This window comes from Haliotis rufescens, unplaced genomic scaffold (assembly GCF_023055435.1).
Source record: "Haliotis rufescens isolate VD_foot unplaced genomic scaffold, xgHalRufe1.0.p SCAF_1, whole genome shotgun sequence".
NCBI classification, from domain to species: Eukaryota; Metazoa; Mollusca; class Gastropoda; order Lepetellida; family Haliotidae; genus Haliotis; species Haliotis rufescens.
Window position 1 is genome coordinate 33,056,436 of NW_025963779.1, and position 18,349 is coordinate 33,074,784.

General features: G+C 38.6%; 1 protein-coding gene across 5 annotated transcripts in view; it reads left to right on the top strand.

Moving 5' to 3' along the window:
* LOC124139425 (protein tyrosine phosphatase type IVA 2-like) overlaps window positions 1-18,003 on the top strand; it is a 41,117-nt gene extending 23,114 nt beyond the window's left edge. For 3 of the 5 annotated variants that reach the window (XM_046506461.2, XM_046506463.2, XM_046506462.2), the window contains 5 exons: window positions 10,244-10,842; window positions 11,941-12,033; window positions 13,296-13,426; window positions 14,247-14,321; window positions 14,809-18,003. In XM_046506461.2, the coding sequence (XP_046362417.1) occupies window positions 10,729-10,842; window positions 11,941-12,033; window positions 13,296-13,426; window positions 14,247-14,321; window positions 14,809-14,926 (531 nt within the window). In that variant the 5' untranslated portion in view covers window positions 10,244-10,728 and the 3' untranslated portion in view covers window positions 14,927-18,003. Of the gene's footprint in view, window positions 1-824; window positions 847-3,228; window positions 3,252-10,243; window positions 10,843-11,940; window positions 12,034-13,295; window positions 13,427-14,246; window positions 14,322-14,808 lie in introns of those variants that run through there. The other 2 variants (XM_046506465.2, XM_046506464.2) reach the window with 2 other exon arrangements.
* The last annotated feature ends 346 nt before the right edge of the window (window positions 18,004-18,349 follow it).

Here is an 18,349-nt window from a genome sequence, read left to right on the forward strand (position 1 = left end):
AATGGCCTAGACTTCAGTAATCTGCTGTAATTGGCTTGTTCTTTTGGTGTATATAAATGGTATGATTATGTGCGCTGATTTGGAATGTTCAGTGCATGTTGTATTGCACGGCTGGTGTTTGCTACTTCGTCGATTAGTCATTGTGATTGGTCATTTGCTAACCATGCTAACTTATCATATTGCAAGAGAGGTGTATTGGTATATGTGACAGTTACAATGCTATCAGTAGTGACAGCTTGTATACTCATCAGTCAGAGTATTTCTAATGTACTTTTAGCACAGTTTCAAGCTTGGAAGAATGAGATGGAACTGAATTGTACTTAGCCTATATTTCTTAATAGTCATGAACAATGCAGCAAAGAAGTGGTACAAGAATGGTAGGAATTTCCATTAGCATGTCTGAATAGTTTTCCAAACAGGTCTGGTGACATGTTGCCAATGATCAGCACCAGGGTTTACCTATCTAGGTGAAGAGAATCCTACTCGTTTTGAATGTTCTCTAGCCAGTATGTGTAGGCGGTGTTGAGCTGGTGTGGACAATTGTAAGGTGTGGAAGATAACTGACAGGTATGCTGGCTTTTAACACTGTATATGTCGGAGATGTCTCCTGTCACTGATACACAGCTCATACTTTCAACCTTCACCTTGACCCATATTGTATACCCCTTCATCCATGTCAAGGTGAAACTGAAGTGAGGAGGAGATTAGTGTACACTTATCCACCCACACCATTTGGCGCAACACTGGTTTGAACATGACACATGAACTGGGATTAATAAGTTTGTTCGGAATGTCAGTACGGCATAGAAAGCCCTTTGTCTCCACAACACTGGTCATTCTGATAAGGTACTGATATTGAATGATAGTGTGGTTGTTGTTAGAACTAATTGTGGATGAGAGTTTGGATTTACGCCACTCTGATGAGTTATACCTTATTTTGTAAACATAAATACTTTCAGACCATTGTATATAAATTTGATGTGACCATTAATTACTAAGGTGACAACATTATTGTCATGTATGTGTGTAGCAGTGTCTGAAAACACTGGGGGAAATTATGGTATTGTAAAATGAAATTTGACCGCTTGAAACATTGTTGAAATGCACAAAGCATGAATAGTCATGTAATAATTGATAATACAACTTTCATGTTAGGAGGAATTCTTTTTCATGTTGCTTTGTTGAATGAGAAGCATGGTGGTACAGTATGTGTAGTCCCCAGTGGGGTTCGAAGTTAAGCATGAAAATGCAGTGGTACTTGTCTTGACCCTGATGTTAAAAGTTGATAAAGTTAGGGGAGCCCTAGATTCAAATACTATACAAGCAAAGTACTGCAGAACCCTATGACCCCACTTGATAATAATTCTGAACTCTACCTGTGGTCAGTGGTTCATGGTGTCATCTAGTAGTCCTAGGTTTGGTTCTCCCTAGGAGTAATACTACCTGTATGTATGTCTGGTGTCTCAGATGTGATATTGAGTTGCAGAAATAAAATGGCCTGTGATGGGATTTGCACCACAGACCTTCTGATCCAAAGTGGGATGCCTTGTCCACATGACCAAAGAGGTTAACCCCCATCAGCAAGGTGACATGGTGAGGGTTTCATCTGTGGGTTGTCTTCATGCCCTGATACAATTGCATAGTAGGGTAGCTGTGGCATTGTGAAACGCTGCTCACTTACTCTTCCTTAATAATAAGTAGATGTCATATTCATGGAATATTACAGCCATTTCTGATAACATCTCGCATACAAGATAATCATGCTAAGGCCAGGCGTTTTATATTTTTTGGATTACAGACCCGCTGACTCTAATTTTTGAGAAAATGTAAAAAATAATAATAATAAGATTTCCATTTTTTCCCCTGCAGATAGCCGCTTAGTCAGTCATTTTATTTTAATAAAAAACATACAAATTTACCATTGTAAACTAGTAAAGAGATACATAATCAATCTTTGTTGATCTCGAAGCCAAACATGAATAGCCTCCCTTGACAATTGTCTGTGTTGTAAGTGGTAGAATTTTTATTGCTACAAGGGACTTCATCGTCACAAATGGCGGTCTTTTGATCACAGAATATGTTTATAAAGACTGCCAGAGGCATCTGCATAAAAAAAAATGCATCTGGTTTTTTTCTTTCTTTTTTTCCCCCTCCTCCAACCCTGGACTTTGGGATGAAAAATCTGTAATCCTTAAAATAAAAAAACCATGGCCTAATTGTAAAAAAATATCCTGGTTACTTATCTTACTTGGTCTGCTTATATGTGTGAAATCAACCTTAGTGACATACTTCACCTTACATCAATTCTGGTGTCTGTTTGCCCTTGATAAAACAGATTGACCTTGTTTTGTCCTTAGCTGTTTTTGCTGCTGTTATGGTATTGTGTGAAGAAGTCTGTTTTTCTGTGTCGGTATGCTGCATAGTGTAATTTATGATATGGGTAGTCCCAGTGGGTCCTGTCCAGAAGTCATGTTTAGAGCATTCTGTGAAGGGACATTAACATGATTAATGTCATTAAAATTTATGGTGCGTGTAATATTGTGATAATTATGTTACCTACTTTCCTGTGCACTAGACTGAAGGCATTTATTCTTGTATTATGGTTTTCTTGGAGATGTATTGCATTGGTTGAACTTGGCTGAAGTTAATACAATTACACATTCTTGTTCATTTCTCATTCATACTTACTTGGCATGCATGGAGAGGAAACCTTGAATCTTAATCATAAGTTGTGAAATGATTGTAATATTTAGATGGAAATAGTCATTCGAATTGTTTTAGTAAATGGGATAGGTATACAAATGGGTTTTGTAGCCTCTATATGTTGCATGTAGTGGGGGAAAACTTAAGATTTGTAAGAAAAAATGTGTTCATTACGGCTGACTGAGAAATGCCAAATGTTACAGTGTCTCGTTAAACATGTTAAATGGAATGCTCCTGCAGAATGTGTGTAAGTAGTTTTTCACAAGCCCTGATATTGTTGGAGAGGGTAAGTAGATTCCAAAGGACAATGTGATCTTGTTTGTGGGAAAGCAAACATGTATGAAACGATATTGCTAAGCAGGAAGTTTACTTGAAGGAAAAAAGTAGGTTTGTAAATGAGACATTAGTGGTCATTTGAGTGTGCTTTATGGAAGGATGGCATGGAATGGTAGACAGAAATCCAGGTCTCATTAGTTATGCTGGATGCATTGTACATGTATTATGCAGAGTTGTACCGAGTGGTTGCCATCAATAAGCACTAGCCACAGGTGAGAATCACATCAATACTGTGCATTACCTGAGCTCTCAGCTAAAGTCGATCTGCTTTTTCAGCAATCAGTACATCTGACTACTTTTTCCAAAGGCTGCATCACCTTTTTTCCTTACTTGTGCTCTATTTATGTGAGTTTATGTCATTGCCTAATTGTACTTTGTGGTATGTTCTCCTTCGAAACTTGATGGTGGGTTAGCCTAGTAGTTACAGTGTTTGCTTGTCAAGCTATTGGTCCTGGTTTGATTCACTACATGGGTACAATGTGTAAAGCCCATTTCTTGTTTCCACTGCTGTGATAAAGCTTGGATATTGCTAAAAGCAGAGTAAACCCAACTTAGTCCTTTGAAACTGCTGAACAAATGAAGCTGACATTGATGTCATAAAAGTTGGTGCTAATTAGTCAGGTCTATATATTTTACTAAAAGTGGCTTTTGAACAATTTTAGTTTACAGAAAGTTTAAACATGGTAAACATCTTGTTAAGGAGACTAAAGTACAGAAACTTGATGTGAATGATGGTGGTTTGAGTTCATTAATTATTGTTCAGCTTAGACATTATTTCAAAAATAGCTTTTTGTTTGCTACTGTGTCATCATATAGGGATCTAGTCAGCCTCTGTGTCATGACAAACAACCCTCATGCTGCTTAGGGCTGGAATGAGTCCAAATTTACTACCCGGGTACCCACTGCAAGTCTCAGGAGTAGGGAACATAATGTCTGACTGGTAATTGTTTTACCGCAGCCCTGGCTAAAACTATTTAGATACATGTATCAAACAATCAGATCATGCATTCACTGAAGTTGACTGAAGCTTTATCTTAACTCAAACATATACAAGTCAAAAGGAATGTGTGCATCGTCAGAAAGAAATGCGAACATTAGCGACTTGTAGTGTAACCACTGAGCAATAGTGAGTTTTTGTCATTAAACAATATATCACGTGACTAACCAAGGGTCTGGGTAGTCCTGTGGGTACCGGGGTCCTACTCAGGACCCACCCGAGCCGAGTACCCGAGTTACCCGTCCCATCCCTGATGCTGCTCCACTGCCCCTTCAAGCTTGAGATATAATTTCCTATAATTTGATAATGTTTGTTTATTTGGATGTATATCCATATTGAAATGTGCCTCTGACAGTAACCATTTTCAAATTGCCCATATGTTTGATGACATTGTAATCTGTTGAGAAATCGACATTATGATCAGGTGAGATAAATGCAGTTGTGCACAAACACAGTAAACGTTATGCTTACCATTCTCCTATTATCATTTTATGGCTTTTTTATTTTGACTGTTTACCGGTAGAAGTCAGCATTTGTATATATAATAATAACTTATTTTAACTTCCCTGTGGTGGGTCATTGTAATATTCATGTCAGTAAGCACTCATTGTGTTCAGCCCTACCTTGCATGAGTAGATGTCAGCTCAGATTCAGTAACACATTCTCTTGAAAATACCATGCTTATACAAATGGGTGTTTATGAGGTGTGAACAGTTCAATCTAAGCTGTTGTGAACCCTTGCACAATAGGACAAATAATATTTATTTACTTACAGATTACATATTTTTGTTAATAATCATCATCTATATTTTAGAAACAGAATAGACTTGATAATTTCTTAACAACATAATCATGATAATACGACTTTGTTTCTGGCAATTTATTCACCATTAGTTCATGTAGATATGCAAGTTAATATTTTAAAGTTAAATGTTAATTATGAATTTTCAAAAGCTGAGCATAATGATCTTTGACCTGATGGTGATTTACAAGACTAAAATGAACAATTGTAATGGATTACCTGTCAGTCAACTGTCACAATTCCCAGATGATGACAAGCCTGTCCTAAATGATTGTTAGTAATGAAGGCTGGCCTGATTGATGTTGTTCGTGACGTCTGTGAGGCATGTACTGTACCGGTACATGCTTGTATATGTGGCAAGTCACTACTCACAAAACGTTTTGTCCGTGACAAGCAACTTACTTTCTTGGTAAATGTGAGTATTTGTTTCAAAGACTCTTTTTCAATTGTTGATGTATTATTTGATTGAGCACTGATTTTAGCTGCTTTGGGCTGATCTGTTAATCACAATGCTGCCTCCATTTGGTGTTTGCTAACATGAAACTTCACTGTAATCATGATAAGGATTTGAGTTAAGACCTTTATTTTTGATCAGTAATGGAAGAAACCGGACTGTTCTTCATGTTCTTAGCTGTGTAATCATCCAGTAATTATTTGAATCACTCTCAAGAAAGACAATCATAGCTCTTATCATTGCCTATGTTGTATTGCAACTGTGGTTAGAATTTAAAAGGTGTGAATCAACAATGTTGTCAGTTCGGTCATATTTTAAGAATATGCTAGGATCATTTCAAGTTTGGAAAAGCTTCCAATTTGTTTAGATAGATGTAATTTGTCAGAGTTAAATGTACAGCTGAGTGTGTTTCACAAGTTCAAGCATATTTCTTGTTATGTGCTTGACTGTTATTGACATTTGTGTTCAACATTATTTGCGATGCCGGCAGATATGATTATTGACTGTCACTTCTACCTGCATGAGTCACAGGTTCAGTCGTATGTTGAAATCATATTACTGTATTTGATTTCTAAGTGAGCCTCAAACAAATCCAATACAACATGTACAGCCCTAGAAAGATTGAATGGAAATAGAAATCAGTGTTCAAAATTAACTTGATTAAGGATAAAGGCAAGAGAGGTCCTTGTCATGATCCTATTATGTTAAATATCCGAAATAAGGGTTCCCTAGATTCAAATACTGTTGAAGAAAGTCTCAAGGACTCCTTTAATTTCTCACTGTACATAGTTAGCAATTCTTTATCGATGCTAGTAGACTAATGCTTAGTCTCTAAAAATATATAATTTTGAGTGAGTATGGTTTTACTCCACTTTTAGCAATATTCCAGCAATATCAGGGCAGGGGACACCAGAAATGGGCTTCACACATTGTACCCATGTCGGGAATCGAACCTGGGTCGGGTCTTGATGAGCGAACGCTTTAACCACTAGGCTACCCGACCGCCCCCTATAATTTTGATAGAAACAAACAACTCTGTTTAATTTGAAAAGGAGACTCAATGAGATGGGAGTTTCAGGACCTGTGGAAAATGTAGACTTACTTTAGTTAGGGTTATAGCATTACAGTAAGGGCTGGGCAAAATAGTATGTTTCAGGGACTATGAGACAGACATATGACCAGTAATGTGCACTGTCAGTGGAAAAGGACTGTTGTTATGCATGTGATCATCTACTTATTCTGCACTGTTTTGTCTGTATAGGAAGTATGACATATGGGGCCATTGACCTGTTGTTTCCCATGAATGTTGCTGCCTGTTAGGATCAAAGTGTATATACGATATATTCCAGACAGCCAGGTTCTTTATAGTTCCCAAACAACCAAATTGATTCATATATAAGTACATCATACCTATATAATTACCACCATCATCAGCCTCAGTGGTATTGCTTTTTTATCTCATTGTTCAATATTTGCGTCATTAATCAACATGCTCAGCAGTACTTGAGCTGCCAAATCCTTGACAGTGTCCTGACTGATGTGTTGTTCCCCATTAGCTGGCCATGTGGAGATAGCTGACTAGCCGTAAATCAGGAGACAGTCAATCAGTGTAGGTGCACCATGGCTGTATCAATCTGGCCGGATTCATTAGCGTAGGTAAATCAGGACCTCAGCGTGCGGTGTGGCTGTATGGATCAAGGTAACATTGTTGATGAAGCTGTCAAGCTGCAGAAAAAAATAAGGCTATCAAACACAAGTGTTGAGATGTGAACGAAGAATTAAGTTGAAATCAATGTTCTTTGTGGAGGATGTAGTTGATCAATGTTATGGGGGTTGGTGGAAACTTAGAGTGTATTGATACAAGTGGATGAGTTCCCAGATGGTGATTAGCATATTGATGACTTGTGATGTAACCATGGTGATGATAGTGGATGCTATCTGTCGTTGATTGGATTTTGATGAACTGGTTATTTTATTGGGTATGTACATGTTGATGGAATGGTGTTCAATCTGTAACACTGCCCTGTTGTCATGGTAGTCATTAATGAATATCTGGTACATATGGCTCACATGATATCACCAGTGATGAAGGGGCTCCAAGGGTACTTGGTGTTCCCTGCTGTTGTATTTCAAGATAGGGACCCCCGATCAGTTTTTGACTGAGGGTTATGACATGGACTTTCATGATTTCAGGCACTACTAAATGACAGTGTTGTGGAATTGCATTTTACATTGACAGTGAATTGCTATGCTAACAACAGGAAGACTTGCTTTGGAAAACATGAAGTATTTGGTTTCTAATTAGCCAACGTCTAAACAGACTGATCTCCATTTATAACTTCAATAAAGCCTATGCATTGGTTCAAGTGCAGTGCACCAGTCTCTGTCAATGGGTCCCCTTATACTGCTTATCACATGTATAATAATGTATCTTACATTATCAAATATAGCGTTGAATACACATAGGAACAAAATTATCCTTTGACACGGATGTTGAGTAACAAACATCCTGAAAGATGGTCACATTGATAAGTTTCAGTTTGTAGGACTACATTTACTTCCTGCTACACACTCCAAATAAAAAGATGTTTACCAGTCAACAAATTTTATGACTAATCCATAGTTATGTCTGAATTTAGGAAGATGTATTCGTCCAGTAAGCTCAGTTAGTGATAGTACATAGGGAAAGACGAAACTACTGCTCCAAGCCAGTAACTGAACTGTTTTTTGAGCAGATTGGAATACCATAATTACTAATGATCCCAATAGTTGTTTTTTATATCAATGTTAATAGAAAATTGATAAGTTTATTTCTAGTTTTTCTTCAGTGGTATTGACAAAAATGATATTGAAAAACTTTAATACAAGTGGAGTGAGATTGGGTCTGAGAGGTATGCCACTTTGGTAAAATAATTCGTCATCAGTTAAGGTAATTACTGCCAATTGAACTACATGCAAGGAGCCGACCTATTTGTAGATACATGCTAGGAAAATTGCCAGACTGATTCAAGTGAGTGTGGTAAACCTGTATAATCTGAATGTATCTGAGGTAGCTGAGATATTGAATGAATTGTCTTTTTGGTCTCACCATGCTCACCAGTGCACTGTCTGACACCATTGAATGAACTAATTACACAAGACATAAGATGGTACGCATGTCTATCATCTGAGGAGACCATTGCAATCTATGGCATAATTATTTTATGCAAGAGACATTTTTAGAAACTGTGTGCGACTTAGGCCATGACTTCTACCCCAGTCTCCTAAAATTCTGATGGGTCTAGTAAGATCAGTTAACAATACACAGGCACTGGCACAGACTGTGATATTGTAAGGGATTTGAAAATAGCTTAAGAAAAATAGATATAAACAGTGTTTGAAACAAATTAAAAACCCAACAAGACAGTCGGGCACTTGCCTGTCCATCTTCAAAGTTAGCTGCCCTCATTCAGACATTATAAACATTGAAAATTGAAAAAATTTGACAAATAAGAGACAATCGTGTCTGACAATTGCCAGACAGTCAGGCAGGGTGAGGAACATTTCATGCTGCCTGACAGAAAAGTTACCAGCTGGCATGCAGGCAGGCAGTTATTTCGGAAGCTGGATATAAACACTCTTTGAGTTTACTACTCCAGGTATAGAAGCTATGTACTAGGGTAATGTCTGTGCACCCTGTCACCCAGTAGCATTGTATACAGTGGGATGTCTTTGCACACTCAGCAACCTGCAAGATTGCACAGTTCTGTTGAGTGTATCTGGTGTGTCGTCACACTTGTTCGGCTTCAGCATGGTCATGCATAGAATACTACAGGTTTGTGAGTACCGTAGTACTCCGGAGCTTCTGTCTTGTCATGGGTCATAGGATTCTACTCATGATTCATGTCTCTCTCTGTGTATTGTCTGAAGTAATTCGTGCATCATTGGCCCTTCATGTGGTCTGAAAGATGCTTATAAACTGGAAACTTAATGTCTGCACTTGCATGTCAACTGTACTTGTTTCAACCCAAATGTACTTGCAGGCAGCATGTTCAGGTGGCAGATTCACAAATTGAAATTGCATACTTCAGCTTAATGGAAAAACCTGCATGATCTATCGTGTAAAAGGCGAGTCAGTATTACTGATCATGTTGATTGGAGAGGATAACTCTGTTAGTTACTGTTCAGATACTATGGTTGTTGTTTGGCTACTCTCAAACGAGTCGTTCTCAAGACATTTGTTCCGGGTTTATACCAGGAAGCAGTTATAGTGCTATGGTTGTCCTAACTCCATATTTTACTGTGGCTACTTGTGGACTGAGGCCATGGCTCGCCTTCTACATGATAGATCATGCATGTTTCTGTATGACACTAAACATGCAATTTCAATTTGTGAATCTGCCTCATCATTAATGGTGTATAGTGTTCCAAACTAAGCATGAAAATCAGGAGATCATTGTCATAGTCCTGATGTTAAAAGTAAAAAAATTAGGGGTCGGAAGGCCCTAGATGCAAATACTATAGGAGCAAACCTCAAGGAGTCAAGGATTCCCTTTAATATCAAACACTGTGTACAAGTCCCTTGGGCTCATTAAATCCAGTACTCACTGCTAGTGATACATTTAGAATAAGTTCTAACTAGACAGTAAGATATATGTGCTGTTCATTGAAGATCTGGGTTAGAACTGGTCTTCAGCAACCCATGCTTGTAAGAGGCACTTACAGGGATCGGGTGGTCAAGCTAGGTGACTTGGTTGATGCATGTCATCGTTTGTAGTTTGTGTAGATTGATTCTCTTGATATGTTTGTAGATTGTATAGATTGATTCTCTTGATATCAATCACTGGATTGCCTGGTTCAGACTCAATTATTCACAGACAGCCGTTATATAGCTGGAATATTGCTGAGCGTGTGTGTATATATTTATGTAATTTTTCATGAAGAATTATATATATTTTTTTGTTTGTTGCAGTTTAACGGTGAATACGGTCATACCTTTATGGAGTTTGTGACAAACAGCGGGGATTACTGTCAGGCTCAACACGAGTAGAGAGCTTGCGGAGTCGCCTGCCCTTGACAACGTTGTCACGGCAACCACGGTGCTGCAGTCACGCTACTCTCATTTGATTGGCTAACTGACCTTCGTGTGGGGGCTCCGAAGGCCCTCATTGCTTGGAGTTTGGATGGGTTAAGAACGTTTCGTTGACCCACTCCATTGGACACTGAAAACCCCTGTGTCTTTCATCGCTTATGTTTTGTAGCCAGGAGTGAAAAACAAACAACAAAGAAATATCACCACAGAGAAAATATTTTTGAAGAAAATATTTTCTACCAGCTGCTTAAGCATTTTTGTTCAAGAATTGCAATACGACTTTGTACTTGGTGTGAGCAGAAGATTAATATAACACTTCGTTCGGTGTATGATTCTCGGTGTAATCTTGTGTGTGGATAAATAGTATGACAGCAGCCATGAAAGCCCGCAGACCCGAGCCCGCTGAGATCGAGTTCAAGAGTATGCGCTACTTGATAATGGATAGACCAACTGATTCCACCATTGATAAGTTCATTGAGGTAAATATGGACACCTGAGTGCTGACATTTGATTGTAGGAAGAAATACCCAGTGGTTAGGCTTTTTGTGTCGAACGTGATCATAGTGCTAACTCGAACTACGTTGTTGCATAAGTAGAAATTATGTGACCACCTCTGTGTTTGATGGCTAGATCGTCTGTCCGGAAACGGACAGGTCGATGGTTCGATGGTTCGATCCCTGACCGCATCAAACCAAAAGACAGTACAAGATGATACTTGTTACCCTGCCTGGCGCTCGGCATTACGGGGATAAAACAAGGACTGGTCAGCTTGGAGTTGGTATACTGTGTATAAAACTGCCATTAGACTGGACTGGTACAAGCAGACACGTGCTCTCACACACATGCACATGTCACTAGATAAGTGCAAAAATCATGAATATGAAGTTGAACCCCATTTCATCACACCTCTCCAGAAACTATTCAGAATATTAGGCTTAAAAAAATAAAAGAAATGGTTCTCAGGCAATGACTTTTGAAAATATAGTGCAGGCGGGCAGTGTTTTTTTGTGTGTTTTTTTCTTTTTAAAACTAGTATGTAACCAAATAAAGAGATTAACTTCTTTGATAGGCATTTAGAAGTTGGAGTACTAAGTAAGCATAAGAATTTATGGATGAACAGTTGTGTACTATCAACATGGGAAAGGGCCTCCCTACAAAAACAAGCATTCAAACTCCTATTGCCACCATGGCCATTACATGAGATGCGCAGTAAAGGGAAGTAACTGGGTAACTTATATTTTTTTTAGGAAAATGGAAATAAAAACAAAACGTGCAGCACACTTTATGATGATGCGGGCAGTGCCTGAGAACCGAGACTTATTTTTTTTAGCCTTATTGGAAATATTTTGCATAACAGGTAGGATAAAACTTTAAAAGATATATATAAATACAGTATACCATGTAATGTTATCGTCCACAAGAAGCAGCGATGTATGAAACTGCCAATTGAGATTGACCCTTGTCTTTTGAAAGCTATGACTTTAGAGTCTGCAGTTTCTTCTGGAGTGTCTTTGAAAGTAGTTATACAGTTGTAAAACCGTACGCAGGCTTGATGTTGAAACATTTATGTGTTGCAGGAACTGAAGAAGCGTGGGGCAAAGGATGTGGTGAGAGTGTGTGACCCCACCTATAACACAGAAAGACTCAAGGAAGAGGGCATCCGAGTCTTGGTGAGGGACTACAATGTTACACCTGCTTGTTGGTTCATAACAGTTCTAGTGTTAATCGGGGCGGTCGGGTAGCCTAGTGGTTAAAGCGTTTGCTCATCACGCCGAAGACCCGGGTTCGATTCCTGACATAGGTACAATGTGTGAAGCCCATTTCTGGTGTCCACCACCATGATATTGCTGAAATAGTGCTAAAAGCGGCGTAAAACCATACTGACTCACTCTATTGTTAATCTTGGATTAACGTGTTATATACACTAAAGATAATAGCAAACGTCCCTTGGAGGATTGTTTTGATTATGGGGCAGAATAAATCCCCAGCAGCTTATGCCTGTATGTAGGGGTTGAAAGATTGTCAAATCTGCACTCCAAGACCAGATATATATCACATGGAATCAAACATGTAAGTGGTCATTTGGTCCAGTGGGTTAGCTCATTTTCAAACCATTTCAAATGAATCACAAAACAAAATTTATGTAAATTTTTATCTGAAATACGAAATATGATCATCTACAGATATCGACCAACTTGCTAACAACAGTCCACCTTTCTACACGGATCAGATGTATCTTGATTGGTTGCTGGACTGAGAGTATTATATGAAAGTCATAATTAAAAACTGATATCGTTTTCCGTTATCTAAATTGTTCATATGAAAATACAAACATTGTCGGAAGGACACTACATTCAACATGATCGTCACATGCTGAGAAACTTGATTACTAGCAAAGGAATATGGCTGACATGCTGTTTTCTTTTGATTAATTTTGGGACCAAGCTGAAAGCATTTTTGATCAGTGGAATTTCTGAAGTCTTTGGGTCCAGCAAAACTAGGGAACTCTTGTTAGATTTTTCAACCCCTGCTGTAAGGGTCGCCTGAAATGAGAATCTTGTGGTTGATATGTGAGACCTGGCTGTTAATGTGTCATCGTGTCCTGATGGCATGTATCAGGGCTTGGGCTTGCATGGTTGTGATGACACTATGCTGTAAAGCTGGATTGTTGATTGCCTGACATAATCAATGATAATAGGGTGGGAGGAAAGTATGTATCTGGGTTATTAAGGGAAATTAGCATGCATGCAGGAGAAAATTGCTTGTGGTCAAAGGGAGATAACTGTTTTGCCATATTTATTAAGGAGTGAAGCAAAGTAAAGGAAGGTAGTTTGTGACCTATATCCTGCTTCTTAAGTTTTGGGATTACTGCACTGAGAGTTGATAGTGCTATGATTCTTGTGGACTGACTGCACTTGTTATTTCCTCATAGGACTGGCAATTCGATGATGGCAGCCCCCCGCCAGCTGCAGTCGTGGAAGACTGGTTTAACCTGCTCAAGACACGCTTCCGGGAGGAGCCAGGCTGCTGTGTGGCAGTACACTGCGTGGCAGGTCTCGGCAGGTACATACACTCTGGGATTGTTCATCACTCACATCATCCGCCATCATGGAAATCAATGTGTTAACATGGACGGACACAATCATGGCACACACACACACATGGGATGGTGGTCTTTGAGAACAACAACTTTGTTTGGGAAGGTGGGATAGTGTAATGGTTAATGTGTTTACTTTTCATACGTTACTTTCAAGGTCCTGCATGGGTACAATTTATGGCGCAGGTCTTTCGTGTCTGGCACCATAATGTTGTCTGAAATGATGCCATTACAAATTAAGCTTCACCAACTATTATCTTGAAATTTTCAAAGAAGTTTAGCTTGGATTTAGCAGCAAATTTCTAAAAATATATCTGTCATGAGAAGGGCAGAAACTAAGCAAATTTTGTGTTGTGGAATTAGAAGTGATTGAAGGATAATGGTTGACCAAAGTAAATGCTTTGTTTTATTAAAATAGCTGAGCTAAGGAAAGATAAGTTGCTTTTTTGGTAAAGAATTAGGCACCCCTTAGAAAGTTTTCATCATCATCTAGCCTTAGAAACTAGCACCAACTTGTCCCATGGCCAAAGCGACATAGTCCAATAGTTAATGATGGTTGTAAAAAATTATTAAATTAATTTAGATTTTTTCCCAAATGCAGCAAAGTTTACGTTAGTGTCCATGCCACATTTATGAGATACCAAAATGCTTTTTTAGGTTCACATATCAGAAGTTCCTCTTGCTTATATATTCTTCAGGAGTATGATAATGGAATATGCAGTATTAGAGAGAGTGTTCATGTAACATGGACACTGTGTGTTAATGCTGCTGCTGCTGATGTTGCAGAGCACCGGTGTTGGTGGCCCTAGCACTCATGGAGAGTGGCATGAAGTATGAAGATGCTGTGGAACTCATTAGACAGTAAGTCCTTTCTTTGTTGTTTATCGCTGCACTCAGCAATATTCCAGCTACATGATGGCGGTGTAAATAATCGAGTCTGGACCAGACAGTTCAGTGATTGACGTCATGAGTATCAATCCACACAATTGGGATACAATGACATGCATCAACCAAGTCAGTGAGCCTGACCACTTTATCCCTGTTAGTTGCCTCTTACGACAAGCATAGTCGCCTTTTCCACCCCAGATCTTCACGGGTCCTGTATTTGTGACCTATATTACACCGATACATGTAGATCATTATTATTTTTGGCAGAACTGTAGATTGTTAAATCTCAAGGAGTGAACAGTAATGATTTGAATAGTTTTTCACATCGATGATCGAAAGCTTAATCAGGTTCGGTGATGTTGACTTTCAATTTACTATCAGTAAAGGTGGAATCTTTGCAAAGACTTTGAGATACTTGTTTGTCATTTGATGCTTACTTACTATCCAAATCTTGTTCCAGGAAACGAAAGGGTGCAATCAATGCTAAACAGCTGTCTTACTTGGAACATTACCGTCCAAAGTCACGGCTCAAACAGAAGAACAACCGCAATGGCCACCAGAACTGCACCATACTGTGAACAACCGCCTGCATCTTCTACCTGCGATGGCCTTGAATAGAGGCACCATCTTGGATGCTAATCGTTATTTATACTGCCATCTTCGCTCCTCTGAGTTGCATTTTGTTTTGTTTAGCACAGACTCAGTGAGTTGAGCACTCCAAAATGTTGATTTTTAGTTGATCAGTCATTGTCTTGTGTTTGTTGAGTACGTCTCCACATGGACCTACCTACCATCTTGTGGGGTCTCCTGTCCTGTATGATGAGTTGATGGTTCGTGTGTCTTCCCTTGATGGAGTCAACTGTGGACTGCTAGCTTGGAATCAGGGAGCTGTGATTGTCTCAGTGCTAGCTTGCAGTACCATCACTTTAGTTTACCTCCAGGTAGAAAAGTCAAGATGCTCAAGATCAAAACATGCGTTCTTCATTTCTTGTTTCCTGTGCTATTGGAAATGAGAACTGTAGTCTTTATCATTTGCATATGTCATAGCAGACACAAAAACACCCATTTTCACATTATTAGAGGATATCAAAGTTTATGTCCTTGGAAAGTAGCGTTGCTTTTGTTGCCTTACTGTTGGTTGACGTTACAGTAGACCTTTGGGGATATATCCTGAACATAGAAACAAATGGTGCCTGTATTTTCAAAGATTAGTGGTATTTTGATAGGATTGTACATCTGGGATCCTATTCTGAGATAGTAAGTCCTGATTGCTTCAGTATTTTTAGTTCAGTGCTATGAAAGAAATGGTGGACTTGTGGAAATGTTAAAAGTTTATTCTAACACTCAAATAACCATGCAAACGGGTCAAAAATGGCTTTTCCTTTGATGAAGCTCATATTTGTCAATGTTATAGCAGGGCTCGATTTAGCTACATATAACATGCACCAGTGCTACCTATTATTGAAAAATGCAGCCTAATATTTACATATGCATCAAGTCTGGCTAACCCTTATTTGTCCACACAATGTTGTTCTTTGAACACAATCAATACCTCTGAGCTTTATCATGACATTACTATACTACATCACTAATCCCTTTGTTATCTGTAATGTTTAATGCTTTCTTGGGCCTGACATCATCAAACTGGGTAATTCAAGATTATGTTCTGTACTGTAGCTTTATCTCTCACTGAAGTTTACCAACCCGTGAAGATCTGGGTTAGAACTGGTCTTCAGCAAGCCATGCTTGTTACATGACCAATAGAATGGGGTGGTCAGGCATGCTGACAGGGTGCAACCTGATTTAATCAGGTGCAACTTGGTTTTTATGTCTGCATGCACCTGGTGCAAGTTAAATCAATATCCTTAAATCGAGCCCTGTATTGCTGTAGCTAATTGAATCTTCTTTACAGCATGTTTATTGTATGTTACCACTCTAGGAAGCTTATGTCTTTTGTGCATTTGCCCTATTCGATGAGCTGGTGCCATTGACAACTGGGTGAGCTGTTCCACAGTGCCAGCGATCTGTGTGCCAACACCTTCAAGTCTATCAGCATTGGATTATTGACAGTTTGCAGTATAAACTGACAAAATTTGCAAAAGTATTTTCTCACTGGAACTGTGTTTTTAACTCCAGATATGCTTATTTTTTGAGGCATTTGATGTTTATTATTTGTTTAGGATTGGGATCGTAACTTGGGTTAGAGCCCCCTGAATCCCTACCCATACCAAACCTCCAAGGCAGTAGTTTTGTTGATAAGTTTCCAGTCAACTGTTCCATTAGGTGCCTGTGTTAAACACACAGACAAGTATGTTGTTGTCCTTCAAGTCAATCCACCATTGTTGCAATCAGCGCCACTTCCCCGAAATCAAAGTGGACGATTCCAATGCAAAATAATGCAGATGTGGATGAAATGTGTTTTTGTGTTCATTAGTGAAAATGTAAACCCAAACAATTTCCTTAGCAAACAATATACCTTGATTCTGAAATTGACAGCTCATGCTTTGGTAAAGTCAGTTCATCGTGCGTGCACAGGTATTTATGTGATAATACGAGGAGAAACCTTCTATGTGTGTGGGTATGTTGGTGTTTGTTATGTAGGAGTATCAGAATCACATCCTGTTGTCTATAGTTTACAACAAATATAAGACTAGGACCCTTTGACTGTTTCAAAATGCCTGAATACCCTTGTAACGTATAATTGTCCAATGTTTGCGCAATGTTTGACTAAGCAACTCTAACTCGCTGGTGTGTATATTCACAGATGTGGAATTGTATTTGGACACTTCATGATTTGTATATTTCAGTGTCTCAATGGAATTGCACAATCATGATTTTAGAGACAATTGTAGATATGTGACATTTTGGTGTTGAGAAACAATGTGGGATAGGGTCAGGTAATGGTGACTCCATTCTTTGTTGAAAATGGAATTTACAGTTGAAAATTACAATATATGTTTCAAGCAGCATTCATAGCTGTTTCATGTAAGCCCAGTCTGTGGTAAAAGCAGTGTAAAATATTGATACAGCCTATGATTCATTATTTTGACAAATGACTTCCACAACACCATGTGCAATTTAATGGACAGTTTATTTGAATTAAATATTGAAATTGTAATTACAGACCTCAGTAATGAGGTATTGTTGTACAATTTTGCTGTAGCTCAAGGAAAAATGTTTCCTGTATTGTTTTGTATTTTTTTAAGATAAAGGTTAATTCTTGTCAAATTTTGAATTTGAAAATGAAATGTCTTCAGGAAAAGGGGGAAAATTGTTGCCAGGCATTTCTTCAAGTCTTGCTTATCAGAAAACCGATATCACCCAACAACTATATGCCTGATGTGATGAGGCTGGGTGTGCCTTTGTTCTGATCTTGAATGGATTCACGTTTACTGATTCAGTGCCCATTGTAACTCAAGTTTCCAGGTCTGTGCCACGTTCATCTGCCTTTGATTGTTGGCAGTTGTTTTAGCCTGTGGGGATATTGAAGATGTATACACTTTTAGACAATATATGATATTTAATTTGAATGTCACTACTACAATGCCCCAAGTACATTATTGTAAAGTGGACATTGTGAGAAATTTGCTTCCATTAAAACATGGTCAGCTCTATGTATGGGGCACCAACATTATGAATAAAAATGGAAAAGATCTGCTTTTGGTTGTCTCTTTATTTCAGCTCATTTTTTCATGTTGACAGTGATGATACACAGAATGTAACACAATATGTAGGCATTCTTGACATCTATTTACTTTTTCCGATGATAATTAGCAATCCATGTGACATAATATACTCCTGCATTACAGCAGTTTACAATAACTGAGTGATTCCGACAAGAAGCATCATATTTATTTATATTAATTTAACAGTCCCAGTTAGAATGGTAATTTAACATTAGAGGCTCCTCACTCTTACAGTTGAATCTATTAGGGCTGGGACGGGTAACTCGGGTACCCTGGTCGGGTTGGTACTGAGTAGGACCCGGGTACCCATAGAAC